The sequence below is a fragment of the Peromyscus eremicus genome, chromosome 12 (assembly GCF_949786415.1).
Source record: "Peromyscus eremicus chromosome 12, PerEre_H2_v1, whole genome shotgun sequence".
Lineage (NCBI taxonomy): Eukaryota > Metazoa > Chordata > Mammalia > Rodentia > Cricetidae > Peromyscus > Peromyscus eremicus.
In genome coordinates this window covers 20,351,159-20,371,808 of record NC_081428.1, presented here as the reverse complement: position 1 = coordinate 20,371,808, position 20,650 = coordinate 20,351,159, and the positions used below count along the sequence as shown (strand labels likewise).

At 38.8% G+C, this 20,650-nt stretch overlaps 1 protein-coding gene across 4 annotated transcripts in view; it reads left to right on the top strand.

Moving 5' to 3' along the window:
• Usp25 (ubiquitin specific peptidase 25) overlaps nucleotides 1–20,650 on the top strand; it is a 104,731-nt gene that overhangs the window by 55,302 nt on the left and 28,779 nt on the right. For all 4 annotated transcript variants that reach the window (XM_059277836.1, XM_059277835.1, XM_059277838.1 and 1 more), the window contains 9 exons: nucleotides 858–934; nucleotides 7,205–7,278; nucleotides 11,027–11,175; nucleotides 13,155–13,282; nucleotides 13,598–13,693; nucleotides 14,836–14,997; nucleotides 15,562–15,788; nucleotides 18,826–18,896; nucleotides 19,827–20,055. In XM_059277836.1, the coding sequence (XP_059133819.1) occupies nucleotides 858–934; nucleotides 7,205–7,278; nucleotides 11,027–11,175; nucleotides 13,155–13,282; nucleotides 13,598–13,693; nucleotides 14,836–14,997; nucleotides 15,562–15,788; nucleotides 18,826–18,896; nucleotides 19,827–20,055 (1,213 nt within the window). The remainder of the gene's footprint in view (nucleotides 1–857; nucleotides 935–7,204; nucleotides 7,279–11,026; nucleotides 11,176–13,154; nucleotides 13,283–13,597; nucleotides 13,694–14,835; nucleotides 14,998–15,561; nucleotides 15,789–18,825; nucleotides 18,897–19,826; nucleotides 20,056–20,650) is intronic.

Genomic DNA, 20,650 nt, shown 5'->3' with positions numbered 1-20,650 from the left:
GCGCTAGAGTTGCTACTCTTCCTAGACCTTAGCATCAGCATTTTATAAGTGGATTGGTTGACCTAAGCACTATGTGGAAAAACATAGGAAGTTACTTTATTCTTGAGGCTACTTTGGTTAGGGAAAATTACCTATGTGGACTCGTCTATCTAGTCTTGATACCATGAACTGGATACCATGGGTGGTTTTTCTCTTTTTAAACCTATTCTGTCTTCCAAGCAACATTGTGTAGGTGGTGGTAGTGGTTATGTGGGCCAACACTTGCTCCTACTTTTTTCGTGTTAGGGGATCAGCCACCAAAGAAAGGGACAACAAAAGGTGATATTTATTTCTGAATGTGGAATTCACTTGGGGTTTAGAGAATTGTAGACTAAATTATTGGACTTAAAATTGCTAAAGTTAAGAAATATCTTGATAAAAGTAAATATGGATCAAAAAGTATATATGAATTAAAAAAAACAGTTGTCAAAAAACACTAGTCTTTTTTCTAAGAGAAAAGATGATGATAATTTTGTATAAAACAGAGAGTCTGAGTGAAAGGAAGTCTTTCATTTCATGGATTTGTTGCAAACTATATAGGGAGGAGGTAACTAATATTTTGTTATAAATTCATTTGTTACATTGTGTGTGTGTGTGTGTGTGTGTTTCCTAAAATGAAATTTTGTGACTATAATACTTTTAAAAATATTGATTTTTTTTTTATCCTGGTTAAATTATAAAAATTTATTGCACTTTATGGGATTCAGTCACATTCTACTTTTGTGAGTACTTACTGGCTGTAAGTTTTATTTTGCAGCATGTAGTATCTTTGTTAATAGGATCAAATATCAACCAACCAACCCTTTTTCTTTCCACAGCAAGATGTGAGTGAGTTTACACACAAGTTATTAGATTGGTTAGAAGATGCCTTTCAAATGAAAGCTGAAGAGGAAACGTAAGTCACTGTGATGTTTAATGATGGGCTTTTAAAGTCAATAAATGACAGTCATTTTGTTCTCTTGGGTGCAGTACAGACATCCGAGCAAGAGAGACTTTGGGAATCCCAGTGTTATCTGTGTTATGAACAAGCTTTTGGAAGTTGTGGGGACACAGTTTGGGTGGCTGCCAGCTGGTACTATCAGATCTGATATGAGATCCCTAACAGTACTGATCTTACAGCCACGTGGTTTTCCTGGATTCAGTTTTTCATGAGGAAGAAAGGGTTAGCTGGGCATGAATTTCCAAAAACTTGACTTCACCTTAAGTCCTTTCCTGAAGACAGGATGAGCAGTTCCCCTCCATATGCATGCTGCTCATTAGGTGTGAGCACAAAGCCTTGACATGCGTGCATGTGGGGACTGTGGAGGGTCAGCGTCCGGTGTTGGTTCTCAGGTGCCATTCACCTACTGTTTAAAAAGAGGTTCTCTCATTGGCTTGGAGTTTGCTCAGTCTCCTCAGGACACTCTCCTTATGTCAACTCTTCTTTCCCTTATGGGGTTCTTTTTTCATGTTTTGTTTTAAGATTTATTGTGTTTCTTTGATGTATATGAGTGCTTTGCCTGCATGTCTATATATGCACCACATTATGTGTCTAGTGCCTGTGGAGGCCAGAAGAAGGTCTCGGATTCCCTGGAATTAGAGTTATGATAAGTTTTTATGGGCTCCATAGTAAGCTGTGCCTGCACAGAGCTGGGGTCCTCATCTGCAGGTCATGTTCTTTTACTGAAATATCTCTAGTTATCTCAGCACCACAGATATTGAGCTGAGGATGCTTAAATTTTAGATCCAGAGGATTATTAGGACACACAGAGACAGCTAGCACCAGCATATTACCTTACCCTTTTGACCCTGTAGTGCTAATCTCATAATTTAATGTAATTCTGACTTATGTTCTTGCCAGAAAAATGGCAGAAATTTGAGGTGAAAGAGAAGCTGAGAAAACCCTATTGGCTTTAGTTCTGCAGAATGCCAGCCATTAGTAGTGAGTTGCTTATAGACCACTGTCTGTGAAAGTACACCAAGCTGAGAGAATCTTACTAAGAGCTTCCTTGGTAGTACAGTGCCCAAGTTTAATCAGAGAAGTGTCCTATTGCCATAGGTTGTGATTTACTGAGTAGTGTGCTAAGAAGAAGAGACAATGGAGTACAGAGCCCTAAATGGGACAGCTATAGCACCTTCTTCAAGGGTCAGGGGACATCATGAAAGAAGGGGAGAACAAACAGAATGGAAACTCCAACGGGTATGGAGATATCCAGTAGAAGACATTTTCTGTACATGATAGAGCTTTTGTACTCAAGAACTCAGTGTTCTGGTTATCTGCACATGATTGCACCCATCAGCATTTCATCATGGATTTGGTGTGCAAAATGATCCCCTACTCCATCTTGAGGAGTGTTTGGCACCTAATAGTTTTTAGGGAAAGGGCATCATTTTCTTCAGTGGTATAGCCTCTGATAAGTTGCTCTTTCTCCAATAAATAACCTCTTATTCTCTGGCAACACAATGTAATTATCCCCAGTGGGTCACATACAAGATGCCATGAAAGTAGGGTGGGACTTAGTAGAAAGAAGCACTTCAGTGGGAGAGGAAAAGGGATGAGAGGAATGAGGAGTGAAAAACAAAATTCATTATATAAACTTTAAATTGTCAAAAATTGAAGTTAAAAAGAAAATATTCAATATTCATATATCTAATAAAATCAAACATACTACTAGTTAAAACAAAAAACAAACAAAAACATAAATTTTGCACCAAGTCTATACTATTTTGGGGAACAAAATTAAACATTTGCAAATTGTCTTAGTCATAGAAAGGCATTTGAGAGTTGCTTTCTTTTCAGCTTGTTTAGAAGTTTATGGCATTGGCCACCTGTCATCAGGTGTCCCTTTCTCTCCATTCAAACTCTTAGGGTGCATTTTCCTTCTGAGATCTTTATCGTCCAGCAGCACTCAATTGACTAGGAATTTTTAGATAACCCCTTTCTGAATGAGAATGTCTCTAGCAATGTGTTTTGCTATATAATTGCTTAGACCTGTAACCCCTGCCTCCAAGGCTGGTTTCTGTCTTCATCTTAGCTTCATTTAGTTACTTATCCAAAACTTCCTATTCAAACTTCAGCACTGAATCTGCTCTTGATGATTCTGAGACCCATGACCTAGCATCCAGTGAAGATAATACCTTTGCAGTACAATTCTGGGATTGCTTTTGGCATGTGTCCCCAGTCTTGACTATATTTCTTGATGCTTTATCTAATTTTTTTCTAAATGACTTAGGTGTATGCATGTTTTGACTGAATGTATGTGTACCATGTATGTGCCTAGTGCCTGTGGAGGCCAAAAGATATTGCTGAAACCCTGGGACTGGAGTTACAGGTCATTGTTAGGTGCCATAGGGATGCTGGGTCTTCTGCAGGAATAGAAAAGCATTCTTAACCATCTCTCCAGCCTCTTGATGCTACATCTTTTCGGGTGTCATATATCTTTAGAGTTGAGTTGCATGCATACCTACATTGTGTGTGTTTGTGGATCTGTCACATCCCTTCTTTTAAGAAGTTATGATGGCTAGTTTTAAAAGTCAACCAGAAACAACTTACTTAGACTTATCTCAGGAGAGCATTTGACTGAGGAGTTATCTAGATCAGGCTTGGTGTCTGAGCAGATCTGCGGGGGTGGGGGGGTGGGGGTAGGGAGGGATTATCTTGTTAATTAAGGTGTGATGACCTACCATGCATGCGGGCAGCACCATACCATGGACTGAGCCCTAAATTGTGTTAACCGTGAAGAAAGCCAGCTGATGGGAACAGGCAGCATGAGTGCATTAGTGTTTCTGTGGTCCTGACTGTGGATGTGTTGTGTGTGGACAGCTATCTCAAGCTCCTGCCGTGGGGACTGCCCTGAGATGATGGGATGTTGCTTGGAATTATAAGCCAAATAAACCTTTCCCGCCCTAAGCGGCTCTGTGGCTGGGGTATTCTATAGCAGCAGCAGAAATGGAAACGAAACAGAAGGCTTGAGTTAGATTGTAGCGTTTTGCTAGCCTCTGCTGCATACAGCGCCAGGGCTGCTTATTAGGTCCGAGGGTGTTCTTCCTGTTCACTTGCTCTTTGCTCTTTCCGTTGGCTGTTGGGGTCACAGATTGATTGTTTCCTCACAATGACGATTAGTGGAACTGGAGTTAGGATATCCAAATCATCCTTCACCTCCACTTTCTTCCTTGGTCCACCCACTCACGTGATTGACAGGTGGACTCCACCAGCACTCGGCTCCAGGAAGACTGTGGTAGCATTCCCAAGTGTGGGATCCCTCCATGACTCTGTTTCCTGAGAGGCTGTTTCTTTTCTAGGAAAGTGCATGTTTCTTGCCCTTAATAGTTAGCCTTCTCATGCCCCAAAGCAGTTGAACATGAAGTTAACAGAGTTGAGCAGTCATTTTATCGCCATCCGTTAACGGTTGTTCTGGGAGGTTCTCTCAGTGCTTTGGTGTGGTACCCTGAAATTCCTAGTTTTTCTTCTCAGGTAAACATCATAGAGCATATTCTAAAGCACACTGCCCTGTCGCCTTGTATCTATAATCCTCCATCTTCCACTCCCCAGGTTATAACTGTGCTTGCCATTTCCCTAAAATGTTCAGAATTTTTTTTCATTCCTATTTTATCTAAATCTTCAATTTCACTGCAAATCTATCCTTCTCTACTTCTCAGTAGTTCTTAGTTCTTTCTGGTTGTGATGTTAAGCTGATTTGAGCCACTTTGCTGTGCCCATCTTGAGGAACATTCTCTGCTGTGCCTGTAAAGCCAGGGTATGAGTATACGGAGGGAGGGATCCTGTTTCCCCAATGGTGGGAAGCAACCCATTCCCTCCAAGTTCTCCATCCATTATCTTTGTGCCAGAGGCCCTACACAGCTAGGAAAGCACTGACCGAAGCTTTCTCCTTGTTCCTTACCTGCCCTGGAGCCTTGTGTTCTTTGCATTATGGCCCCCCTCTCACTCCCACAGTTAGTCTTAGTGTTTTGGTCAGTGAAGTTTCTTTTGTCTTTGACATTGGTAATAGACTCGATTTCTTCTACTTTCCTGCAAGTGACAGGTGTGTCTCTTCTAGTAGAACTTTCCATTGCTTCTTGACTCGTCGTTAGTTGTGTGCCCCCTGTTTCTGTTGATGTAACCACATTATTGATGTACTCTGTTGATGTGCATTCCTGGGGTTCATCAACTCTGATTGGGAGTGGAGAGCATCTGGGAGGGTGCAAAGAAGAACACAGCGGACAGTCCTGAAATGTTGCTGCTGACGCCGTAGGAAAGCCGTGCTATCCTTCGATGTAGAACGTGCCGGAATTCACGCAGGCGCTCTGAAAATAAGCAGTGAGAGTTCAGAACCAGACACACCTACTTGCTTCTGCAAAGTTATCAACTCCAAAGGCATCAGATAGGTTGTTACTCTTTCCAGGAGTTCATTTGTGTGATCGGAAAGGAGAGAGGCCTAGAATGTTGATTTTCTACATAGAAATGTTGATTTCTATTAGTAATTACATCTAAAGAATTAGAATTTTCACTTTTGGGATGTTTTCCATATGTCAAATCAGTCTCTAGAATTTTGGTTATCACAGTTTAGAAAAGTCCTTATTATGAAGATGCCCAGAGATTAAGTCTTTGTGCTATGTAAACACTGTGATTTGATAGTCAAATATAATTTAACTGCTGGGGCTATATAATAGTATTGGTGACAACAACCCTAAACAAGCGACTTAACATTTTATGCTCACATGTGCCCAGTGGGTATAAGTAAGGGTCTCTGTTCTCCCCATAGTCAGGGCTACAGGCCAGCAGGAACCTCTGTTAGGCTTACACTTCAGTAACCACACGGTATGAACCTGGCAGTGAAACTGAACGAGTTCAATAACGGGCCTTATTGTAGAATGAGTGGGAACACTTTCTACCCTTAGGATGGCTGCTGTCAAAGTAATACCAAGTAATGTGAAGTCAGGACCCTCCTTTGTGCAATGGTGATCTATGAAATAGTATAGCAGCCACAGAACATGGTGTGGTAGTTCTTCCAAAGATTGAAAATAGAGTTACCGTATTGTCTGCATCTTAACTTGTGGGCATGTGTACTAGTGCGTTGAAAACATGGTCTGAAGCAGTCATTGGATACTCACGTTCATAAAAGCTGCATACCCAGTGGCCAAATGCCCATTGATAATGAGTGAACAAAACAATAGTGTATTATTCAGCTTCCAGTAAATAGGAGTTCTGATATTTCATAAAACATGGATGGATTGGACCTTGAAGACAATTAATTGAAATTAAATTGATCATCTAAAAGACAAGCACTAGGTCCTTTATGTATGAGACATCAACTTGTCAAACTCGAAGAAACAGAAGTCTTGTGAGGTGGGATTACTGTAAGGCCCAGGTGAGCCTTAATGGGTCTAAGGATCCTGTGATGACCTGTGTAACACACTGAGCAAGAGACTGGTGTTTGTCTCTCACTTTAAAAATAGAACTTCACAAGTTGGTTTTATTAATTTAAACACAAAAGTCATAAAAAATTCCTTTGTACAGTTGTGGACACAGCAAAGTTTTATATAGACCAGGTTAAAGAGTGTCTTTTAGAGGTGCAGAGTATAAGTCCTAAAGAAGACAATGTTAAAACTGCTGATTTTCCTTGCTTCCTTCAGACAAAAAGGCCAAATCTCCTGCTGAGCAGCTTGAATGTCTGAGCTCTAGCCTGAGGGAAGGATGCTGGGACTGTGGAGCCTCTGCTTCAGAACCTGGGTGTTCGGTCCCTTCACTGGGGCCCTTTCCTATGTAAATGTGGGAAATGACTTGATTTTTTTTTCAAGGAATCTATTTGGATTAAAGATTCCTTTCCCTTCCCAATAAGGCCAGTATTATACAGGCTTAAAGTATGGGAGGAAATGCATAGAGACAATAGGAAGAGCAAGCACCTCCTGAGCATGACTAGCTTCTCTTCAGAGCTGGCCCCAAGCAGTAACTCATTCAGCCCCCATATCCATCCTGCCAGCTCAATTACTGTAATTATCCTTAGCTGACAGGTGAAGAGATTGAAGAATAAATTCAAGTACCTTGCCCAAGGTGACACAATAAATAACGGGCTGTGTGTGTGATAACCATGCGAATGTTACCTTTGAATGGTTCTTTCTATGTTTTCTCAATTATTTATAGATCTGAAAGTTATAAGCCTATTTCTATCTTTTAAACATGCTCTAGGGATGAAGAGAAGCCAAAGAACCCTATGGTGGAGTTGTTCTACGGAAGATTCCTAGCTGTGGGAGTGCTTGAAGGTACAGTTGCCTGTTCACTTTATTACAAGTCAAGATGCTGTCCATGGAATCTTTGGGCTTGACTGTGTTTGTTGGTAATCTCTATTTGTAACTCATCTACTCCTCCAGTAGCTCTTGCTGCCTCCTTCCTGCTAATCCTTTGCACAGAGGGCCCAGACCTGTCTAAAATGTATGTTCACATTGCACTTCTTCGTATATTCCTTTCAATGAATGGGCCTTTGTGATCCTGAGAACTTCAGAATGTGAGTTAAAGAGAGCTGATGTGATCCCCCCCAAATTATGATTTTCTAGCATGTCACTTTCTGGATTTTAAGATTAGAGATGTTCAACCCAGGATAGGGAAGTAACTCAGTGGTAGAGTGCAGATGTCCCGGTTTCCAGCCTGAGCCCCTGGAGGAACACAGAAGGAGGAATAGGGACATGGGAAAGAGGGGCTATAACTAAACCAATCATCTGCAGATATTCTGTCATTAGAAACCCCCACAAATCTGGAAACACTTATGGCCTCAGGCAGTTCAGACACAGAACTTCCAACCTGTGCTGGAGCTGAATAACCATCTCAGTGCAGTGGTCCCCTTTTGAAATTTGAATTTAACGAGTTGGCGCAGTGTGTTTTAGAGTGATTGTAGTATCCTTACACATTTTCAAGAAATGAATGTATTTTGCTTTTAAATATTGGTGGAGAGTGATTCTGCTCATTGTAGCCTGCATATTTCTTTAAAAACTAGGCTTCTTAAATTTGTTTGAGATTTTTCTAAAAAAAGAATGGAGTTAGGCTCATTAAATGTAAGTTTTTCTAATATTTGATTTTCATGCTATATACTTTTTACGTTGTTCAAAGTATAATGTTTATGAAATCGTCTTTCTGTAATGGCCTAAATAAGGCAGATACAAACTGCATATTAGGCATTTAAAAGGTTACAATGGGGTAAGTGCATTTTTTCTTCAAATGCTAAATAAACATTAGGAGTGAAGTATGCAGTCCATGACATCAGGGTTTTTTGCCATTCTGGTTTATCTGAAGTGTGATTGTGTAACTCAGGAAGTAGGTCTAGGCAGGCTGGGAGTGGGCACTGCAGTACCCCTCAGAGCACTTCCGTCTGGGGTGAGAGCCTTCATCGTAGCTGTTACTTCATAGATACTGTGCTAATTGATGTGGTTTAAATACATTCCTACTTGGGCTGTGTTTGTTACAGTGAAAGTCATTTATTTCAGATCACTTTCCTACCATGTTTTCACTTCCCATCCTCATCTTCTATTTAATGCCCATGGTTCCTTGCAGGGAGCGTGCCGTGGCTTTCTTAATGTGTTTTCCTGCAAAGCATCCTCAGCATTTGGGGCTTCTGTTCCAGTGACCTAGCTTTGCTCCTCTCAGGCCTTTCCTGTTTACACTTCCTTTTCCTCCTGGTGTTCAAAGTCACTCTTACAAATACCCAGGTCTGCCTTTCCCCCATTCTCTCTGGTACCAGCACCCTGACTCTTTGTTAAACTCTTCACCTCCTCTCCATGCACTGCTTACCTGAGTGTCGCTGGGTAAAACTTCCACAGCAGGAGAGTTGTAATGGATCGTGAATTTTCAGTGATAGTACAGAAGTCTAAACTTAGCTGGGGTAAAGGGAGGACCTCAGAAGTGAACTTCATCCACCCGCACTGTAACCTCACCTGGAAAACTACACTGGCTTCCCTCCATTTTCCTTAGGTGCTGTTTTCATTTCCCTACTCATTTCAAGCCTAGAAAATTTTTTTTTGGTCTCCTCATTATCTGAGAAACAGCTTTCCAATTTTCATGGAATTATTTTGAAGCCTGTGAAATCTACCCAACACTCTGAATTTAATTCCAACATCTCAATTTTTTTAGAAGAAAATCTTTCCCTCTGTGTATGAATTTCAGACTTCATTAGCTCTACCCACTTACACATCTACCACATTCTTTTCATCATAAGAATATGGAAGGGCCATTCTTTATGTTCTTAGATTCTGGGTCTCTCGCTCTTATTTCTACTTACTCCATTCACTCCCCTTTCTGAGTCTTGAATTTCTCTCTCTCTACCTTGTAGTTTACCAGAGTATTTCCCTATGTTCTAATCTTTCACATCACAAAGATTAGAAAGAAAACATGTCTGATGTTCTTTTTGGAATACCTAGGCATCCGTTCCTACTCATAGTTAAGTCCCTTCTAGTGAGGGGGTGGGTTCACCTGCCTGCTCTTCCTTATTTTCAACAGTTGCTGGTGCCACAACTCTGAAAAAGGTAGATCTTGTGAGGCTATTGATTTCCTGTCTAAGAGCAAATCCACCGAATCCAGTTCAGTTCTTATACTGAACTCCTGTAAATATTAAGGCATCAGGCATTAACTCTTCCACCTCTTCTCTTAATCCCTTCTTTTCCTTAAAAACACTTCTCTAGCCTCTGGGGCACTACTTTCACTTGTTATTTTTTCTGCCTATGTGGGTACTTAGAAAATGGTGTGTGTGTGTGTGTGTGTGTGTGTCTTATTGTATGTGAAGGTAGGTTCCTCAGGACTTAGTGTAGGCTCCCTTCCTTTTCTATGACTCCCGAAGTCATCGAGGCTACAGTTTTCACCACTGTGATTTCCCACTATCTAGTCAGCAAGGGGTTCAGAAATTTGCATATCCAGCTCCTGAAATAGAAATCTCCTGGCCACTCTGAACCAGTGATTTCTACTGCTCCAGAACAGAGAGAGAAAGTAGTCCTGCACTTTGTGTTCGGTCCCTAGAAACTATCCACTGTCCATCCATGTGAGGGCTATGGGAATCTCTAAGCCTTGTCTTCCTGTTGTGCTGTCTGTGTTCTGTCTGAATGTCAGCAGCTGAGCCCTATTCACACTCCATCTTGCATATTAGTGTAAGTGTATGTGTGTTTCCACCACAGCAAGTCACGGGTCTTCTGATTTATAGTTCACGGATTTGACTGATCTGTGTTTTTATTTTACTAACACAATGAAAGAAAATCCTAAGCAGGACTGGAAGACATTATAAATCTTTACCCCCACCTAACTACATTATATCTGTTTCTCAAAGATGTTCTTATCTTCCTTTGGTTGCTTAAACATGCCATGTTTTGGAGTCTTAGTTTCATAATTATGCTGTTCCTTGGCTAAGAATATTCTACCGTCCAAGGATCTGGCCCTGTTAACTTATACTCAGTGTTTAAGTTCAAAATATTGCTTTGCTGTGGGAATATTCATTGCCCTACTATCTATCCCTAACACTAGCTTAGCTTTTTTATACTCTCTTATTGTAGTTTTAGTCAATATTTGTTTATAGCAATCATTGGTTGTTATAGCAACTAAATCATTGATTGGCTTATGACAAGAAATGGCTGTCTATAATGTCTTCCAATAATGCTAAATTACTGTCACACACATACGTGTGTATACATTCACATCCAATGTTAGCACAATGTCCTATCTTAAGAGCTCATATACATGTGAGTTAAAATTACAACCTGTGACTTGTGTACATGTTTAAACCAGTGGGAAGGTTCTACTAACCCATTGTCACACATGCATGCTTGCATATGTATAGTTATATATAAAATATATATGCATGTGTGTGTGTGTGTGTGTGTGTGTGTGTGTATAGGAAAGCTCTACTCAACCCTAGTCCCTGGAGCACAGTCATTGATGCTCTTTCAGGTTCAGGAAAGAATCCATATGTACACTTACTTTTAATAGCTGAAAGGCCAAATTAAAGAACATTAATTAACTTCTCCAACCATCTTATAGGAAAAAAATTTGAAAACACTGAAATGTTTGGTCAGTATCCACTTCAGGTCAATGGGTTCAAAGACCTGCATGAGTGCCTGGAAGCTGCGATGATTGAAGGAGAGATTGAGTCCTTACATTCAGATAATTCAGGAAAATCAGGCCAAGAGGTGAGTTCAGCATTTGCATTGTCCTCTGCCTTCCTATTCTCTTTTAAATGGCCCAATGCAAATTTAAGGTTCTAGTTACATGGCTGCTAATGGAGAAAATACTCAAAAATATGTCTGCATTTAATTGTAGTAATTTAGATATATTTGTGAAACTTGTACAGAATGTATGATATGTAATCTGTTAGATTCTCATCTAAAATTTTTATCTCTCTCTCCGTCTTTTTCTTTGTCGTAACCATTTAGTGTCTTTTTGCTTTTCCATGAAGGTAGTAGTCATCAGCAACATGAAGTTATGGTCAGTTTTTACATAGGCACATATTAATTCAAGAACACATACTGCTATAATTCATCAGGTTCTGTAGAGCAAACCACATTCCTATAGAGCAGACGTTCCTGTTCTTATGAGATTGCTATTTGATTGCATAAGGTAAAATGGAAGATTCTGCCTTTTTCATGAAAAAACTGATTGAAAAACACCCAAAGACAAGTTTATCTACATTGCTGTTTTAATTTCTAAACCCACCAATTTCTCTCTCTAGCACTATCCATGTATCCACCCATCTATATCCATCTGTTGGAGAAGGTATACACTACTGTAGAAAACAGTACAAATCATTGTCTTCCTAATCAGTCACTGTGAAGCAATTGCTGATTGATGTCTGGACATAAACTCCATGTATGAAGATATAGTGAGCTTCATCTGTATTATTTCCTATTGCATTCTTAGTGGATAGAATAGTGACTGCAAATATAATAACATAATTCATATAAAAGGCCTCAGACTTTAACAAAACAATTTGTAGTTACCAAACAGCTGCGTAAGAAGTGCAAAATGATGCTGGGCTGTTGGTGCATGCTTTTAATCCCAGCACTAAAAAGGCTGAGGCAGGAAGATCATGAGTTCAAGGCTAGCCTGGGCTCTTTATAGGATTATAAGACAGAGTAGCTTGTGAGACCCTTTGTCCACTTCTCCTTCCCATACTCCAACCCCAAAAGAAGTGTTATATGATAATACCCATTTATATTAATAAGAACTGGGTTTATAAGCCCTGCAACAAGCTACTACTAAAGAAAATGCCAGCACCTACTTTAGTGTGTCAGAGCCTCAAGTGCCACAAAAATGGCACCACACACCCCTCAGTAAGTGTGCATGAACTTAAATCTGAACCCTAACACAGGAATAAACATTTCAGGCTTAGCAAAATGAACTGAACCTGAATCCTGGTGTTGCTACTTAAAAATATTTGTTCTATTATTTTACATCTCTGTATTGGTTTGTGAATGTAAATATTCATCAACTTAAACAAATAGTAGGCTTTTGTAAATCTTGAAGTTTACATGAAAACAGGTTTTTTTTGAATGGGGGTGCTGGCTCAGAGCAGCAAGAAATTTAGCACATTAAGCTAAACACTAGTTTCTATTTGACTAGTATAATTTGCTAATGACAAGTCTTTTTCATAAATTAGTATAATGTGTAGTTGTAAAATTCAAGGCAAAAATAGGAAGAAAACAGAAAAATCTGAAAAAAATAAGAAGATAATGTTTTCCCAATTTCATGATGAGAACAGTGAGCATTTATGCCAGATGACTATTTTTTCCCTTTGAGTCAAGTTATGGGATTTGACAAGTTGATTGCTGTCAGTAAGTGTCCCTCAGCATAAGACTGAAGAAGGCAGAGCTCTTGAGTCTTCATGGAAACAAGTGCTCTTTTCTTATGGCTAGGATTTCTAATGCCAACAGTTGTGGAAGAAGAGCAGTGTGCTAGAGAAGGCTTCCCTCTGTCCTCTTATGTGTGAGAGAGACCCACTGTTGGGATGTCCAAAGGCTGGGGAAACTTTCAAAAGGAGGTTTCACTGTAAGGCAAGCCTTGCCCTCCCTTGTCCGCGGTGTCCGATGGTGATGTCAGCACGTGTTGTATCAGCATCCTTCAAGTGCAGTGGAGAAAACAGACAGTGACTGTCAGTGTTGTTTTCTTTCAGCATTGGTTTACAGAGCTGCCGCCTGTCTTAACGTTTGAGCTGTCAAGATTTGAATTTAACCAGGCATTGGGGAGACCGGAAAAAATTCACAACAAATTAGAATTTCCCCAGGTTTTATACCTGGACAGGTATGGTTTATAGAACATGTTATAGTTTTGCAACTGTTCAGTCAGTGAGGGAAGGGAACTATGTAGCGAAAACGTTATTTCTTTCAATCGAAGCTTTACTGATTCATGGTAACTTACTATTTGTCAAGGGGCTGTGTTCATTTTCTCTTATGGATATATGGTTACATGTGCATATTAGGATTTTAAAATATGTTTGTGTTTTACATATGATATCTTATAAAATTTCAATTGATCTTTGGTAGTGATAATTAGACTTAGTACTCTGTTTCTGAAATATTTGGAAATACTAATGATCACTAATTTTTTCTTTGATAGGTATATGCACAGAAACAGAGAAATAACAAGAATTAAACGTGAAGAGATCAAAAGACTTAAAGATTACCTCACAGTGTTACAACAGAGATTAGAGAGGTATTGTAACTTTCATGAAATTATAATGGGAAAGCATGTGTTTGGTGACTATCTAGACTTTATTTTAAATATGCTTTGGAAAACTCACAGTGGTAGTCATAATCATTCTGGATTTAAATTTGGATTAAAAGTTTTAGAAACTAGCTTGCATCTTTAATAGACTTTAGATGATTCTTTTGGAAATTGAAATTAAATATGTGATACTCAGCTTGTTCCTCTGGTGCTGTAAGGGAAACTGAGGGAGTCTAGCACAGAGCATGAGATTTGTGTTGTATGGAATGGCAGCTGAATGAGAAGATTCAAACTCTAGCCTCACGGGCCTCCCAAGCTTCATAGAGCAAACTCACTCAGGAATAAGATCGCCGTGAGGGGAGGTCAGGCGGCCCATAGGAGTGGAACTGGAACCAGTGCTACCAAGTACCCTAAGGGGGGGCTGTGTGTGCAGATGTTCTCACATCCACAGGACTGCATTGCTTCTTAGGAAACCCCATAAAGTGTAGAATGTGGGTGCTGTGCACCCAGATGAGTCTACTGGCTGAAATGCACTTGGAGTAAGTCCACTTGGTGACCTACCACTTTTTCCGAGTTCCTCTCATTTGCTTTTAATCTTCACATTAATAACATAAAGTGTTGAGTGCGAATATATCCTATTTCCAGTGGGTTTTATTCTTAAAGGTTCCAGTACATGTGAAAAGTGCTCACAAGGTAAACAATGGTAAAAGTAACTACCTTGATGCTGAGGCCAGTGTAGGATTCAGGGAAGAGAACATTTGCAGATGGTCCATCAGTTTGTCTTCCCACTGATCCACAGTTTAGAACAGCGTCTTCCCACTGATCCACAGCTTAGAACAGCGTCTTTCCACTGATCCACGGTTTAGAACAGCGTCTTCCCACTGATCCACGGTTTAGAACAGCGTCTTAGGTGCATCCGTACTTATGGCTTTCCATCTTGATCAGCTTTGCTGTCCTTCCTTTAAGAACATTGAGTGCATTTCTTTAATGTATATTCAGTTTCATCTTCTTCCTTAGAAAGCAAGCAAGTTTCATTTCTGATTTATTGTCTTGTTTCATTTTATAAGTCCTACATCAAAAACCAAATATGCTGACAATATAGATAAAACATTGATATGTTTTATTAACAGATATTTAAGCTATGGTTCTGGTCCCAAAAGATTCCCCTTGGTAGATGTTCTACAGTATGCATTGGAATTTGCCTCGAGTAAACCTGTTTGCACCTCTCCTGTTGATGATATTGATGCTAGTTCCTCAACTAGTGGCTCCATACCATCACAGTCTTTACCAAGGTAACGTTTCCCAGTACAGTATGGTACTGTGGCCTGTATCCTTAATGCATTCAAGCAGCGTTTTATAAAATGTACGTATTGTGATTAACTTCAACAAACCTTCTAAAAAGGTAGATTCACTTAGAAGATTATTCTTTATTATTTCAGCAGTTCAATGGTTATCGATTGAAATTTTCATAAATTTTTTTCTGTTCAGGATTATACTTTACAATGTTTTGGTCTGTAGTTTTTGAACCTTTTATGATATGCGAAACAGTTCTATTAGAGTAGAAATTTTCTGTTAATGTAAGTTGGTATTAGCAAGAGATCTTTAATTAGAGCATGCATTAGATTTCCCATTTAAAAACAGAAAGATAAATCTTACTTTAAAGTCACAATTTCATCTTTATGAGGCTTTAGTCCTCAGTTACTAAATGTTTCATCAGGATATTAGATCTGTTTCTTAAGATCGTTTCCTCTAGAAGTTACGAGAGGCCCTGATGCTATCTATCTATGTATTTGGCCTAGTCTGCCCCAGTGTTTCAGTTTGGAAGTTTAATCAGTAGTGTCTTCTTTGAAATACAGCACAACAGAACAGCAGGGAGCTCCTGCTTCGGAACTGCCCAGCTCATCACCTGCATCAGGTGCTGCCCTGTCCTTGAGGACAGTGATACACAAACCCTTCACTCAGTCTCGGATACCTCCAGATTTGCCCATGCATCCGGCACCAAGACACATAACAGAAGAGGAACTGTCTGTGCTGGAGAGCTGTTTACATCGCTGGAGGACAGAAATAGAAAATGACACACGAGGTAAGAGCTTCTCATATTGGGCTCCTCTCACTTCAGATGACGGCGGACACTGATAGGAAAAGCACTTCTGGTTTCATACTTAAACACTAGTATTTTTTTCTTCAATCTTTTCTGAGAAGATTTTATGTGAGAGAAACTGATCTGGCTCTCCAGTTTATGCTGTGAGTGTCAGATTCACAGGGACAGAAGGGTTTCCTCAGATTACTTAGCTGATTAATGATATAACAGATGGTCTGATTTGCAGTCTAGTGTTCTAAATTTATATCAAACTGGCATTCACAGCTACTCCATTGGTGAAATGTCACAGAGCCTCAGAATTTGTACTGAAGTTTTCTACTTTCTGATGTTCGCATAATGGAAAGGGGATAACTGTCTTTAGGTGTAAGAATTTAAAAAGCAAATTTTCATTTTTGTTTGCTTTTTTTCTAAATTGTTGAGATTGAACCTGGAGGTTTATTCATGCTAGAGATGCTGAGCCTTAGAATTTTAATTTTTAAATCTGGTCTAACAGATTTGCAGAAATAATCTATGATCCCAGTGCCAATAAGTACGATTTTCAGGGCATATGCAGCCAAATAAAAAAATAAGGGTTTTATGTGTGGGAGTGTTTGTGCATGAACACATACATACTGTAATGCTGAGTTACCTGTCTTTCTTAAAAGAAACTTCGAACATCTCTTTATTTTTTTGGTTAAAATATACTCTTTAATTTTAACAAAATAATATTTCATGGTGGACTATAGTATAGTTTTTTTTTGCTTGTCGAAATATACTCTACTAACTCTAAAGTATTATTTTATATTAAAAGGATGAAATTACATTAAACAGCCCTAATTGTCTTATAAATAGTCAAACTGACTCTTATGGATAAGTAAATAGTCACAGTTTAATAGAGCAACTAATTGTACTGTTAGCCTTAGTAACTAGAGGGTTTGTCTTAATATTGAAATATCATATAAAATAATTTTAATATTAGAATTTGCTAAAATTAATTAAGCATCGTGTTTATTGAATACTGTAGTAAGTGTTGGATAATTTCCTTCTGGACATGGCAGATGGTGGACGCTAATAAACTTTTGACAGAAAGGTACTGCATCAAGGGACAAAAGAAATGAAAGTTTCTGAAATATTATTCAGTGACAGTACACATGGAGATTAATGACCACAGGCATGAGAGAAAAATCATTGGTGCCTTTAGTTCACAGTAGCATAAATAACTAAATATACATTTGAAAAGACAAATTGGTGTTCCCTACCTGGAAGAGGAAGAAAGAATGATGAGTTCACTCTTTGTCATTTTAGATAGATGAGCTTGAGGACATTCATGTCATAAGATCTTGTGGATACCATGCTGTGGGTCAGGAAGGACTCATTTACTCCACATACTTGTTTTCTGTCTTTAATTTCTATTTTTGATTTTTAAATTGCTGAGTAGTATCCCAACATACAGAAACAATGTATTTAATATCCATGTGTTAACTACAAACAGTGTTGGCCTAATATATATATATATATATATATATATATATATATATATAATACATATACACATAATATATATAATATATATATAATACATATACACATAATAGTCTTCAATAAATAGAGTATTTTTTTAAGGTAACATTTTTCAGCTTAGGTACAGTGTAGGTTTTAAAATTATGACTCTGTTTTAAAATAGTTCTGTATGAGAGGGTACACTCAGGATATTCCCAAACCCTGGGAGTATTTTACTCTGGAGTAGTCTGATAGCTCATAAATGTCATTTCAGTGTCTCAATTTCTTTACCTTAATTATGATTGCATTGAGTGTTCATATTTTTTAAAATGTCTTATTTTTCTCATTTTTTCATTTTGGAAACATTTTGGACAGTTTAATATACACCAAAACTGGAATGCTGAAAAGTATTATATACATTGTTTATTCTCTGTAACAACTTGTGAAGTAGTTCATTTACCTATATTTTGCATTACACAATTTTTCTAATTCTTATTTCTTAAAAGCCGGTGTACTCTATTTGAGACATTAATCTTTTTGCCCACAGTGCATGCTATAGGTAGTATTTTCCCAGTTTGTCATTTGATCTTTATGCTGGTTTTTGTTTGGCTTTACTGGGTATTTTTCTCTCATTTTTCATTTCTTGTGTGTGAGTGTTTTGCTTCCATGTATTTTGGTGCATCACTTGTGGGCAGTGCCACTAGAGACCAAAAGTGGGCGTCAGATCCCTCTAGGATTTGCCACGGGGTGCTGGGAATTGAACCCAGGTCTTCTGAAAGAGCAACCAGTGCTCTTAACCAACGAGTCATCTCTGTAGCCCTCTTTTTTTTTGTTTTTGTTTTTGTAATGTTGATTAAAGTTTTAGGTGTTTGGAGGGGGTTAATTTTATGTTTTTCCTTTATGGTTTCTTGATTTTCTATCAGGCTAGAGTAGGTCTTCCCAGAGTGTGAAGTTACTAATATCTTCTAGTAGTCTTTTCTGACTACTTGATTCTCATCAACCAATTAGTACTATATTGTGATTATATGATATTTTAATGTATTGATATAGTTACTTCTGTTATCCCGATTTTGAAATTACGAAAAATGTAGCTGAGGACACCCAGTCTTTAAAGAGTTTTGTGGGATTCTTTTCTACAGTTCTTAACTACACTCTATTTCCTTTGGTTGTTTTAGTTCTGCAGTCACTTATATGTACACAAACACATAGTGGATTTTTTTCTAAAAAGTCTCCAGTGCTATGTATGGGGTGGTGAGTGGTAATGTTCCTTGAAAGTTTTCTGGAGGTTTGAGTGTGGTTTGATTGCCTGGTCGCTGCATACTTCCTAGATGAGTCCTATTTTTGTATTTTTAACTTTATCTCTGTGCTGAATAGCATCTCACTTCACACAGACTCCAATGGTAACATCTTAAAGAATAGTTTAGAAAACTTTTCTTCTTCTCTAGTGTAATTACAAGAGAACCTCGGTCCCTCTCTTCTGACTCTCAGTAGAAACCCACGTGACATTTGTCATCCATTAAGTCACATCTTCTGTTTGTAGATCTACAGGAAAGCATATCCAGAATCCATCGAACCATTGAACTTATGTACTCTGACAAATCCATGATCCAAGTAAGTGAATGCTGAACTACCATCATTGTCAGAACTGTTGACATACATTAACTCATCTTTATATTGTTTTTAAAGATTCGTTTTTAATTATGTGTTTGTTTGTGTGTATTTTGGTACCTTTGGAGGCCAAAGGTGTTGGATAACTTTAGAGCTGGAGTTACAGACAGTTGTGAACTGCTGCACATGTGTGCTGAGAAAAAAACTCAGATCCTCTGGAGGAGCAACCAGTGCTTTTGACTGTTGAGCTATCCTTCCGTCCTGTCATCTCCATCTTGTTTATCGTATACTAATTCTCATTACATGTTTTTCATACAACTGGGAGATATTTTATTATAATAGCCAGTATATTTGGTATTATAGTATAAACTAATGGGAGAGAATTTCTGATAACATTTTTAACACATTTCCTTCATGCTGTACCTAGCTTACTTTACAAAAAAAAAAATTTACAAACCATTTTTCAAACATCTTAATTAAAAAAACTATGTCCGTTGGGAGAAAGCATGACCATTTAAAGATACATAATTTTAGGAGATCTCTGAAGCTCAGTTAAACTTTAACTTCTAGCTAGGAGTTGTAGCACACACCTTTAAAGCCAGCACCCAGGATGTTGAGGCACATGGCTCTCTGTGGGTTCCAGGCCAAGGAGGGCTACATGGAAAGTAGGCCCCCCACTAGCACACACAGACACATTTTCGGTTACTTACACGTTTTAGATATATTTTACTTCATTTAACTTCCATAGATCCTGCCCCCAGATAATGTGCATGATTGTTTGTTCTGTTGTTTTCCTCAAAAACTTTAATACTATTTAGAAAATGTGCCCCATCCACCCAGTTTTCCTCAAATAGGCAGTTTTCAGATTTCCTTGGAATATAGTATAAAAGACTGTACACTTGAAGTTCAACTTTGTTTTTCTTTCCATGTTAGGTCCCTTATCGGCTCCATGCTGTCCTAGTTCACGAAGGCCAGGCTAATGCCGGGCACTACTGGGCATACATTTTTGACCATCGTGAAAGCAGATGGATGAAATACAATGATATTGCCGTGACCAAGTCATCATGGGAGGAACTAGTAAGGGACTCCTTTGGTGGTTATAGAAATGCCAGTGCATACTGTTTAATGTACATAAATGACAAGGCACAGTTCTTAATACAAGGTAAGATGCTGTATCATCACTGTTACTATTACTTAGAGATTACGTATTTATTTCTGTGTAGGAGTGTTTTACCTGCATGTATGAAAGGGCACTGTGTCAGAACCTGGTGTCTGTGTGCCCACCAGAAGATAGAGTGGATCCTCTAGAACTGGAGTTACAGACGGTCGCTGTGAGCCACCATGTGGGTGCTGGGGACTGTACCCAGGTCCTCAGGAACAGCAAGTGCTTTCAACTGCTAAGCTCCAGGGTGACAGATATTTGAATAAAGAACTTGCTGTGACTGGCTGTGTGATGAATTCACGCAGAGGGTGGAGAATATGATAAGAAGTATTCCTTGGTGACAGAAGTGAGAAGCTGGATTGAGGAAGTAATACAACCTTAAGCTAGACTTCGGTAATGGGACCCAGGCAGTCATATTGTCCTCAGAGCTAAATAGTAAATGGAAATCTGTTTTCCTCCATAGGTGAGAGCTCTTTAGTTACTGCATCAACACATGAGCTGACATTTGACAGCACAGCCTAGCACAGAAGGCTTGTGTTTTCTGGCTTGGACATTTCCTCCAGTTTCACTCATCACTGCCCATTTTGAACTTTAG